We start from the raw sequence: 12,143 nt of genomic DNA on the forward strand, positions 1-12,143 counted from the left end.
GGTCCCCTGGTCCGGGCTGGGCTGTTTTGTGCTTGGTCCTGTTAGGACCTGGAATCTCTGACTGCTTCCCAGGCTGAGTCGTTGGCCCAGAGAACCAGCAGAAGAGCGAGGGTGCGGTGGGGGAGTGGAAGGGGTACAACGTCTGTCTGAACCTTGCTTTGTTAGTGGATCACAGCATCCTGGCACAAAGGCAGGGCCTGATGCCAAATTTCTGCAGTGCACCCAGCTGGGAGGTCTGACAGGGAGGACACGGGGGCCCGCTGCCCCCTGGCTTCACTAGACCACGCCAGGCCCGGGGGCCAGGTGGATGCGAGCCGTTCACTGCCCGTGCCTGCCTGGTGCCAGGCGCTCATGTCCCACTTCAGGCTGCCTCGGAAGGAGCCCTCGAGACTCCCCAGCGAGCCCTGAGCCCTGGCTCCGGAGCCGCCGTAAGGCTCCGAGAGCTGGTGCGGCCAGCAGACGAGACACGCCAGCCCGCCGACTGCAGCGGGCCAAGGGAGGCCGGGAGGTGCACGGGCCCCGGGCCAGAAAAGGAAACACGAGCTCCGTAACAGTGGGCATCTGCTTCTCACAGTCCTGGAGACTCAGAGTCCGAGGTCAGGGTGCCAGTACGATGGGGATCTGCGAGGATTGTGTTTCTGGCTCGCAGACCCTGCCTTCTCTCTGTGTTCTCACATAGCCGAGAGCGAGGGTGCTTGCTGTCTCTGTCTCCATATGAGACCACGAACCCCATCCTGGGCCCCCACCCTCATGGGGTGATCGCCTGATCACCTCCCCAAGGCCTCGCCTCCAGACACCATCACACTGGGGGTCAGGGCTGCGACAATGGAATTTTGAATTTGGGGGACACGGGCACTCAGTCCACAGCACCTGCTAACACTGAGCCTTTCCTCTGGCCCTTTGAGTGGTGTGGCCAGTACCTAGGGACGTCCCAGGCTGGAGGAGCTGGCCTCCTCTGGGAGCACGGCCGTTGTCTGCCATCGTCCCGTTCTGGGAGTGTCTAAGATGTCAATACACCACACGGGTGGACAGAATTCTCTCACTCGTCTCAGCCAGGCAAGGAATGCCACCTCTCCCCTTTCCCACAGGAGCTATTGCCCCAGAACAGGGATCACAGTGGGGGGAGCAGTGACACAGAGAGGGACGCACCCAGCTGCTTTTCCGGGGATTTCCCTTCCCCACCCTCCCCGCTGGGCCACAGTCAACATCCATCAGCTCCACCATGTGCCTCTCCTGTCAGCATGGCACCTCTTGGTATCGCCTCCGGGAGCTTCTCTCCTACTCCTTGTCGGTAACTTTTCCCCCTCCCATGCTGGGAATGAGGAGGCACTAGGAGGAATGCAGAGGGGGAGGGTTCCTGGGGCAGGAACATCACTGATCCCATTTTCTCTTGCCCTTTTAAGATTCTGTGCACCAGCGATCTGCTCTCAGCCCGGGTCACTCAGGTGTCTGGAGCCCCAGAGTCCTCCCTGGGCATTTCCCAGGGAGGATTTCGCAGCAAGAAGACACCGCCCCCCAGGAGAGCTTATTCACATCTCCTCCCCTTTACTTCCCAGGCCGGATGCGAAAACCCCAGCATTTCCCTCCACGTCATTGGCTTAAACGGACCCACGCACGATCTGGAGATGATGCCGCCCGACGATCCACGGATGAGGTCTGCTTCCTTTCTTCTGTTATGTTAACTGAAAATGAGATGAATGTGCATTTCTGGGGTCTCTCCTGACTTATGTTACCACTAATTTAAACGTCCAAGAGAAAGGTAACCCTTTCTAACCCTTTCGTGACTGCTTCATGGTTCAGTTCACTGCGAAGGAACCTCGTTCCAACCAGCCCTGCTATTTCTAACCCGAGGAGGCAGCGGAACAGATGGGCACAGTTGACCATCCTGTTACCACTGACGTCTGGTTTGGGTAGATTTTTTTTAATCACAACAGCGGAGTAGGATCTTATCTAAGTCAAGTGGTCTCAGAAACCCGTTTCATCCTGGCCCGAAGTCTGAACAGCCTGGCGACCAAGGACACTTCCCAAGCCCACGTGTGTCATCATTCAAGTTCTCTGTGTGGGGAGGGTAATTGAGGGGACACTGAAAACACAGGAGCCCACTGTGTGGGCACCGGGACCCACTCCCTGAGAGATCTCTGTAAGTCTAGGACGGGCCCAGGGATGCTGACAGTGAGGCATTCCGAGACCCAGCAGACCCCGCCCGGGTTTGGGCATAACTCCAGCCCAGGCCTTTACTGTTCAGTTCCAGAACTCCATACTGTGAGAGCTTCTGGAAGCTTCTAGAAGGGCAGGAGCCGTGGCCCCATCCACTGCGGTCCCTGTCTGGGGCTGGGAGCTCGGGCATGTGGCACTGCTGGGCCTCTGGGAACAGTGTGGTTTTCTCCCCCCATGACTTCCTGAGTCGGATCTGCCTGCCTGCATCTCGAAAGCCCGGCCTTGAGGTTCTCGCAACTCTCCCTGCTCCATGGAGAGTAGAGCGCAGGGGGCCTCGGGCAGACGACCAAGCACAGGATTCTGTGCTCCTCACTGCCTGTCTCCCTGCCCGGGATGGGTCTCCTCTGTGTCCGAGGGTCGCAGGGGCCCCAGAGGCTAATGAGTCTGGCCCCCGAGAGCCAGTCCTTGGGGTCCCAGGGCCTCCCGCGTGTGCCGGCCGGCAGGGAAGGGGGAGGCGTTGGATCGATTCGGCCGATAAAGCTTTCGCGGGGGTAGAAGAAAAGCTCAGGTTATTGCTTTGTCTTCTCTGCTAAAGATCCAATATTTCATTGTTCTCCTCTCAGCTCTCATCCCTGCCAGGCCTCCCAGGGCCGGGTCCAGCAAACTCACAGAATTAATATGGAAAGTCACCTGGAAAATCTAAACCATCTGTTTGAGTTAATTGAAAATCTCATTTAGTCAATTTGGTGATGCTGTTTCCGCAGGCTTGATTAGCTCCAAGGACAATGAAGAATTAGCCTCAGTCAGGGCTGCAAGTTCGGGTGCTGGTTTCGGGTTTTCTCTGCTGATTTCGTAGGTGAGGTGCAATGGCTTCTCGCGTGCCGTATAGGCCTGTCACGTGGGGTGGTCCCGCTTTCTCGTGCGCGCTCTGTCGCACGGCCCCAAGATTGTCTGCGAAGGGAGCCCAGGTAGATCAGGAACCACAAAATAAACGGGAGCGTGTGTTTATGGAGCATGACTTTGCCGGCTGCGCACGGTGGGGAGCAAAGTGCGGGCGTCTGATGTGGGGACGAGGGCTGCGGGGGAGCAGACGGAACAGGTCGTTGCCAGCAGCTGAGTCACCGCTGCGAGGCCAGCCAGAAGCGTGCGGTGGGCACGCTCGTCTGCAGGAAGACGGTGTCCCTCTCAGGCCCTGCAATAGGACATTCGGGGTCTGATGATTCTTTGCCGGGGGTGGGGGACACTGCAGGATTCCCAGTGGCCCTGGCCCTGCCCATCGGATGCCAGGAGCACCCCCCGTGGTGGTGACAGCCCCTCGTCTTAGCCAGATGTCCCCACCTGCAGAACCACTGGTTCAGAGCGAAGGTCCTGTGTTCAAATGCCAGTCCTAGGGCCTTGGGGGGTGACTCACCAGCCCTGCTTCGGGGTCCTTGTCGGCAGGACGGAGAGAAACATTACTAACGGGACCGGCTGTAACAGTGAGGTGACCTGACGCAGTCAGCCCGGCTCGGGGCTGTCTGTGGTCCCTGCAGGCAGGCGGGCAGCCCTCAGCTTCGGAGCTGAGGCTCACCTGTCCTCGCGGTGGCCCACGTGTCCAGCCAGCCCTCAGCGTCTCCAGGTCGCCAAGCTCCAGGCAAAGAAAATGAACACGTGTCGAGGATTTGCTCGAATGCGTCAGCCCTCCGGGAGCGCGGGGAGCTGTTGCTACCGGAACAGGGGCATTGGTGAGCAGCTTAGCAGAGACAGGTCAGGTACAGCTGGGTGATGGATCCTGCAGGGCCCTCGACGGGGACCACTGGGGACAGCCGATCCACCCGCCAACACCCGTGGAGGAGTCTGTGCTGGCGGGGTCCCCAGTGAATCCAGCGCTATGGCCGGGGCCACGCTGGAAGAATGGCCACTGAGCTCATCGCCTCCTTACAGGTCTCCCACAAACCTGAGAATCTGAATGGCCTCGTGGACTGGACAGGGTCAAAACAGACGTCCTGATCTCCTTCCACAGCCTGCGGCCTCGGGTCAGAGAGCCTCCGTCCTCCGGTGCTCGGGCCTCTGACTTCCCTGTGTGCCCCGTGCAGGGTCTGTTCCCGGACACGACCCCTCCCTCCCATCTCCTAGTGACCGCCCCCTAATCCCTGCCTGCCACCCCCAGAAAGCTGTGAATGACGTCGGATCACCTGTTCCCTCTCCTGGCCTGCGGGGTCTGTCTGTTCCTACATTCTTTTGTTCCCTTAAAATCACGAGCTGCTGAGGTCTGCTTTTCCAGGATTTAACCCACCCCGGGCAGCTCTGCTAGAAATGTGCTCTAGAAAGTAGTGGCCGGGCGGGATGGCGGCGGAGAATGACTCGTCTCATGTCCAGAAAGCCATGTGTCACCTTTCTTTCCTTTCTGGGTGACCCCACCCTATCTGCCCACCCCAGAGCCACCCCACCTCTCCGCGGCCCTCCTGAGGGATGCTGGGCTCCTTCTCGGGGGACTTGCCCTGAGCTCCGTCCGCACGGAGACCCCGCTGCATGGCTGAGGGGCAGCGCCCACGCCTTGGGATGTGGTCAAAGGTGCTCCTTCCTGAGCGCCCCTGCAAGTCACAGCCCTGCGCCCTCCTTTCCTGGCCTCGGTTTCCTTCCTTGCACTCAGCCCAGCAGGAAATTCTGTATACGTTGTTCACCGTGTCCTTTCCCTGCCCGCCAGCTAGAGGGAAAGTCCGGGCGCGGGGCCTGGAACTCCGGACAAGCTCGGGAAAGCTTCGTGGAATGGGCCAATGAACCAGACACATAGCCAGTCAAGTCTTATCTCGCAGGATTCTCAAAGACTGGGATTTCTTTGGTTGTTTGGTATGTTTCTAAGAACCACTGGCAGCCTCCTTCCTTCTCAAATCTGGGACGCTCTAGACAAGGCAGAACTTCCTCTCTGCCCATCTTGGGTTTCCAGAGCGGACTCTTGAACAAAAGGATAGACTAACAAAAGAAAACCAAATAGTTGAGTAATGCGTATGGAGAACATCCTATGGTGAAAATCTGAAAAGTAACTCAAAGAAGCAGTTTCGAGCGCCTGCTCTATGGCACCTTCTAGCGCAAACAAGGAACGTGCAGAGAATTATCCTGATAAGGGGAGCAGTTTCAGTTTGCAAGGACGGCCGGCAGACCTCGGGAGGCCACTCCCAGGGGAAGGCTTGTTTGCAGATTCCCCTGGTGCGTCTCTGGGCTAAGAGTCTGTCTCCAGTAAACGGAGAATTTATTTCCTGCCTTTAGACAGAAAAGAAGGGAGCTTTTTTCTGGGTTTGCTGCTGCTTAATTGCCTTCAGCTCAAAATAATTTTTATGTCAAAAAGGCCTATCTTGGGGCAACATATTCTGGTTTCTTGCAACTAATCCTGGAAAGGTGAAGATTGGACGCCTACCGTGTGGAGGGTTTTGGGGAGAAAGGAGATCTGTGTCAGGCCCCCAACGATCTGGGGGGTGGGGGGAGAGACACAGCAAAGAAATATATCATATTTTAAAAATTAAGTGCCACAAAATAGTGATCGATTCTTTGAAAACTTTTGCTGAAGGATGGAGCAGTCCCTTCCACGGAGGAGGGTCGGTAGGCGGGCAGTTTGGAGACACAGCCGGATCTGGGATGTTCTAGGATCCAGTGTTAACGAGGAATGGGGGAGCACAGGGCTGGGGTCCCAGCACCGTCCGCTGTGTGTTATGAATTAATTTGTAAAAATGTGGCCCCAGACCCATTTCCGTTCTTCCCTCCTTCCAAACTGGGCTTCTAGATTTGCTGGCAGGTTTTCACACTTGGTGCTCCCTCTGCCCGTCTCCCTGGGCACAAGGTCGTGGGCTTACATGCTGACAGGACGGTGGCCAAGTGGGGTGGCCCCTAAAGGCTTCCCCCAGCTCTGTCGTTGCTCTGACCACCCCCATCCCCAAACGCAGACAGCGAGGAGCCCAGAGGCTAAGGAAGGCATCTGAACCCACACCGACGGTGAAAAGGGGCACTGGGCCTGACACTGGGCGGGCTAGATGGCCCCACCTCCCTGGACAGCCTCCAGAGAGCTGCGGAGAATCCGGAAGGCCACTGGCCACTTTCAGCCGGTCAGGAGCCATCGGGAGGAAGAAACCAAAGCCTTCATCTGTCAGCCGTCCCGTGTGCTGCCGGCTTGCTAACCAGCCTCTCCGGGGGTCCTCAGACACAGTGAGGATTGGGTCTGGCCCTCGGATCTTTCCACGTGGCAGGAACTCACTGGCCACAGCTTTGTGCCACAGATTGTGCTGGGCCCTCGGATGGCCTTTCCCATGTGGTTGCCCACGGTGCAGAAAGACAGCGCGTGGCCTGTGGCCGAAGTAAAGCGTGGTGGGAGCCTCAGTGACAGGTGCCGGGACGCCCGCCTCCCGGAGCAGCCTTCGGACGCAGGATGACCTGACCCAAACAGGAGGCTTCTGTGGACGGTAACGGGGAATAGTGACCCCACGGAGACGGGGCGAGGGGAAGGGGCAAGCCGAGGGGAGAGACTGAGCCTCTCCAGGAGCGTGAACGCAGCCTGTCCCAGGGCTGGAAAAGCCTCCGTGGGGTCAGGACGCACGGCCTGTCCTGAGGTTTGTTCAAGGTCCCCCAGAAAGGTCCCCCAGCTGCACTGATAACACCAGCACACTCGTGTCCTGCTGGTTTCCTCCGGCCTCTCCAGCGCCGCTGAGCTGGGAGCTGAACTAGGACGTAGCAGATACCGGGCCGGGTCATTTTGAAGATGTGTGGCACCGCGCCGATTACGTGTTTTTATTCCCCAAATATCCCGTCCACACACAGGAGAGCCACCGGCTTGGCACCCTTCCTGACCGCACACCTGGGGAGGAGTGGGTTTTGGGTCCCTGACCCCCCCCCACTTCTTCCCTTCCCTGGCCTGTAAACAGCACCCAGGCCTCTCGCTCTCACTGTGTTTTCTTCTACTTCAACTCGTCCCTTCGCGTCTCCCAGAGCAAGGACTGCGATCCGCGTGAGTCACTGACGGCCTCTGTCGGTCGTGCAAGGCCACATTCGTTCTATTTCTTCTTCGTCCATCGTCCCTACTTCCTTGCTCCCCCTCCATGTGGGCACCTGTTTCGTATTTTTTTTTTTTTTTGGCAGTTTTTGGTTTCTTATTTACTGAAATCAACTGTCCAAATGCATTCTTTTCTTTAAATTGTTTTTCTTCGTTATTGTTTTAAACTTAACTCCAGCCTGGCTGCCATCCGCCGCTGGCTCCCGGGTACAGCATAGAGGCTCATCAGGCCTGTGCAGTGCTCAGTGCTCAGTGCTCAGCTTCGTAAGCGCGCCCCTCACGGCCTTCGCCTGCTTTCCGTGCCCCCTCCCGCCTCCCCTCGGGTGACTGCCAGTGTGTTCTCTCAAATGAAAGGTCTGGGTTTTTTATTTGTCTCCTCTTTTCTTTGTTCACTTGTTTGTTTCTTAAACTCCACACACAAGTGAAATCATAGGGCATTTGTCTGTCTCGGACTTACTTTGCTCAGCATGATAGCCTCTAGCTCCATCTGTGTTGTTGTAAAGGACAAGATTTCATTCTTTTATGCTTGAGTGATATTCCCCTATATTTATACACACACACACCACATCTTCCGTCTTCTTCCTCCGCTCATCTGCCGATGGACACTTGTGCTGCTGTAAACACAGGGATGCTTGGTCCTTGTATTTTCTGGGTAAACGACCAGTAGTGCAATTGCAGGGTCATAGGGTAACTCTATTTTTCATTTATTGAGGAACCTCCATGCTGTTTTCCGGAGTGGCTGTACCAGCCTGTATTCCACCAATGGTGTAGGAGGCTCCCCTTTCTCCGCATCCTCTCCAACACTTGTTTCCTGTGTTGTTAATTTGAGCCGTTCTGACAGGTGTGAGGTGGGATCTCACTGTGGTTCTGATTTGTATTTCCCTGATGCCGGGTGATGTGGAGCACTTTTTCATGCATCTGTTGGCCATCGGGATGTCTTCTTTGGAGAAATGTCTGTTCATGTCTCCTGCTCATTTTTACTGAATTATTTGGGTTTTTTGGAGGATGAGTTTTATTAGTGCTTTATACATTTGGGATACCAGCCCTTTACTGGAGCAGTCCTTTGCAAGTATCTCCTCCCGTTCCCTAGGTTGGCTTTTAGCTTTGTTGATTGTTTCCTTTGCTGTGCAAAATCTTTTTACTTTGATGTGGTCCCAATAGTTGATTTTTGCTCTTGTTTCCCTTGCTGCAGGAGACAGATCTAGAAAGATGTTGCCAGGGCTGATGTTAGAGAAGTTACTACACAGGCACTAGTCAAATCTACTTGACCCCCTCTCCCCGTTAACGTTGGTAAGGTCTGTGTTGTTGCCTATATGTGTGCACACTCATTTTGTGTAAGTGGCATTGTGACGTATGTAGAGACAGGTGTATAAACTGGTGTGTGTGTGTGTGTGTGTGTGTGTAGACCTGTTTCCTGACTTTTTCATTCAGCCATATGTAAAGACCTAGCACACACATTGCTCTATGCCTTCTCACTGTGCCCGTGGTCTAGACTTCTCCAGTTCCTGGGAGCTTCCACTCTCATGTCCTCCTCCCACCAGCTGCCTCTGCCTTATCCACCATCCGTGATCAGGAAATGTGGTCTTTCTGCTCCTTCTGTACAAAACAGGGACTCGCTGGGAGATTGGTACAGTGGATCCAGTACAAGTCTTCACTAAGAAATAAGAGGAGGATAGAGGTCATCAGAGCAATGGAAGCATCACACAAAAACCGGGTCCTAATTACTAATGGCCTCAGCCTCAGCACCATCAGCAACTACACTGCCACCACCTTATCTCAACCACCATTACCTACACCATCACCACTATCACCATCACCATCATCACCATCATCACCACCATTACCACCACCATCATCACCATCACCATCATCATCACCATCATCACCATCACCACCATCACCACCCCCATCAACAACCACCTTCATCACCCCCATCAACAACGACCACCACTGCCATCACCACCATCACCATCATCACCACCACTACCATCACACCACAGTCACCATTACCATCACCAACCATCACTGCCATCACTGCCACCACCATCACCACCATCACTATCCCCAACCATCATTACCACCATGGCCACCACCACTGCCATCACAGCCCCATCACCAACCACAACCACTACCACCATCACCACCACCATTACCAGCCGTCACCACCACCATTACCAGCCGTCACCACCACCCCCATCACTGCCATCACCACCACCAGCCCCATCATAACCATCACCAGCACTACCACCATCACTGTAACCTTCACACCCTATCACCTCCATCACTTGCCTTTGGGTCTCCTATTCAATGAATCCCTTCATGTTCAAAGCATGCAAACTGTTGAGTAAGGACTCCACAATCCCTAAGATCTCCCCTCTCTCCCTTCCTTCTCCCTCATCCTGACAGTTGGCCCAGCGTTACAGCCAAGCCCTAGATGGAAGGGGAAGATAACACGGTCTGTTACTCCAGTGAAAGGGAAATTATGGAAATACACATCAAATAGTAATTTGTCTTACAGTCACATCATTTTTACATTCTGCAAAATACACTCAGCCTGCAGATATGTTCACACAGTTACAAGGTGGCTCTGAGGATGAGCAGGTACCCCTCATCACAGGCAACACTGTTACAGGCAACACTGAACATTGTTTCAATGTGCTCGGCAATGCCTATCCAAGAACGTCATTTTTTTTAAAATTTCTCTCTCAAACTATTTTTTCGCTCTGGCTTTATTCAGGGGATGAATGTTGCCGAGAAGACTCCAGGGTCGATGGCAGGCTTCATTTCAGTAGATAAACAGACCTTTTGTCCCCTTGTCCTTTATTGCCATACAACTGTCAGAACCTTCGCCAGAATTTGGAGCACCGAGAAGGGACACGGCACGTTAATCCCTGTGAGAGAGACAAGGCCTTGTTAATATTTTACGGCAAGCAAATGGGCTAATGAAAAATTCATATCCTGCTTCCCAGGAAGAGTCCGAGTGTTTTGACTCAAAGGCACCATAGGCTGGAGATTCATGGGAACATTGTAATGTTTTCTCAGCAAACTTGTGCTTTTCAACACTCACTCCACACACGTCCTTCACAGCAGGGCCGTCCTTTCCCTGCCCTGAAACGAGGGGTGTCTGTCTCCCCACACACGGGATTGGGAGCTCCCCCACCCTGCCACGAGGGTTTGGCTCTCTGTGTCACCAGCCCCTGGAACCGTGTCTACACAGTGCGCAGCCCTCCCTGAATGTTCTCTGGGAGAACACATGTTATTCGTTGGCAGACAAAGTACTTTAGAATAAAGAGGAAATTGGTAACATTTCTTCCAGGAATCTTTTGCTTCCTACTAATATTTTGGTATCGTGTTCCTTTTAAAATACAATTTCTACAATTCTTAAAATATGATCATCTATTTTCTGGGATTATCAGAATATTTTAGCATCTCCCGTCATCTCAGCATTGGATGAATCCTTGTGTCTTCCAAAGCCCTGCCCCTCCTCACTTTCATAAATCATTCTGCTTTAGTCCTGTTTTCTCCCCTCCTTTTACTGCAGCCAACCTATCTGCCCGCCGTTACATTTATTCCTCCAGAGAACACCTAGTGAGGGCAGAGATGGATGTGGCGACCTATCGCTAAGTGGCCCTTGGAGCCGTTGTCACCAGCGTGTCACGGGGCTTACTGAGATCGTGGTTCCTAAGCTAGAGCGCCTCTAGGACCACCTGGGGCCTCGTTTAGTCATACGCTGCTCGGCCCCACGCACGGAGTGTTGGGTTCAGTGGGTCTGGAATGGGCCTAAGAATCTGTATTTCCAACTTTCCCAGGCGCTGCTGGTCGGGGGACCACACTTGCATGATCGGGCATGGGGACAGAGACCAGCTCTGCCACTGTCTTTGTCCCCTGGGGCAGAGGCTTTGGCTGACTCTGTCATAACAGCCCCGTGTCATCATTACTGTCTGCTGGCGGCCCTGCGGGGGAGAGGCCAACCTCCCTGAGCATGGTGGCTGCAGGGGGTGTGTTCTGCAACCCCAAGTGGGGACACACGGGACCATGGACCTGGGCTTCCCCATCTCTGTCCACGCTTCCTTCCCAGCGGCGATGCGATGGGCACGGCGGGCACAGCAATGACAACGTCTGACCATGAGAGGCTTCACCTGCTCCCATGCAAACAGGCCCCATGGAGAGCCATGGTCACGGGGGGCTCAAGGCTCTCTGTAGCCACATCTGTTACGATTAATCCATCTGTTAATGCCATCATGGCTGCTCCCATCATTCCTCTTCTTGCCATCCCTGCTTGGGGCACCGACGGCCCCTACGGTGTGGCCAACTCTAACTACTGGTGACTTCATTGATGTTGAGTTTCCTTCCCACTCTAAGTCCCTCTGGGTTCTCCTCGGTCACTGCCTCCCCATCGCCCCTCGAGAGACGGTGTGCGCCAAGCTATAAGAATTGCAGAGATTTCTCCTCTAGGCACCCAAGCCTGGGTCCTGGATCAAGACTAGTAAGGGCCATGGCCTTTGCTCGTTGCCCCAAGGGGGTCCCAGCCTGGTTAATGGTCAAGGAGAATTGTCACTGCCTGATGATTTGAGAGACGATGGTACAGATCGCTGGTGCTGGGAACGTTTTGAGGAAGGAGGGGTGACTGTGACCTCATGGAGAATGCTGCTGGGTCCGGAGAGTCTTGTCCTGCCCATTTTCAGCATCTGTAGCTGGGACCAGAGAGGCCCATCCGTCTGATCTCATCACTTGCATGTGTAGTTAGATCTTCATTGACGTGGCTAGGTAATTAGTTCATGGAGTGTCTGCTGCTGATCTGCCCTTTCCTGTCCGCTTTTCTTGGCGTGTCAAATCATTTCTTCAGGAGCTCAAAAGGAAAATCTCATTCTTTCAAACTCAGTGTGGCCGGGAGCCCCTCTCCCTGAGTCCCCGCATGTGCTGGTCCACAGACTCCACCTTGTCCACATCACCAACCTGTTTCTCGACA

The 12,143-nt window shown here is 54.6% G+C and overlaps 1 protein-coding gene across 1 annotated transcript in view; it reads left to right on the forward strand.

Annotated features, from left to right (window-relative positions):
• Positions 1–12,143, forward strand: part of DPP6 (dipeptidyl peptidase like 6) — a 650,194-nt gene that overhangs the window by 562,017 nt on the left and 76,034 nt on the right. The window contains 1 exon segment of the mRNA XM_047695453.1: positions 1,557–1,654. Coding sequence (XP_047551409.1) covers positions 1,557–1,654 — 98 coding nt within the window.

This window comes from Lutra lutra, chromosome 11, assembly GCF_902655055.1.
Source record: "Lutra lutra chromosome 11, mLutLut1.2, whole genome shotgun sequence".
Taxonomy (NCBI): domain Eukaryota; kingdom Metazoa; phylum Chordata; class Mammalia; order Carnivora; family Mustelidae; genus Lutra; species Lutra lutra.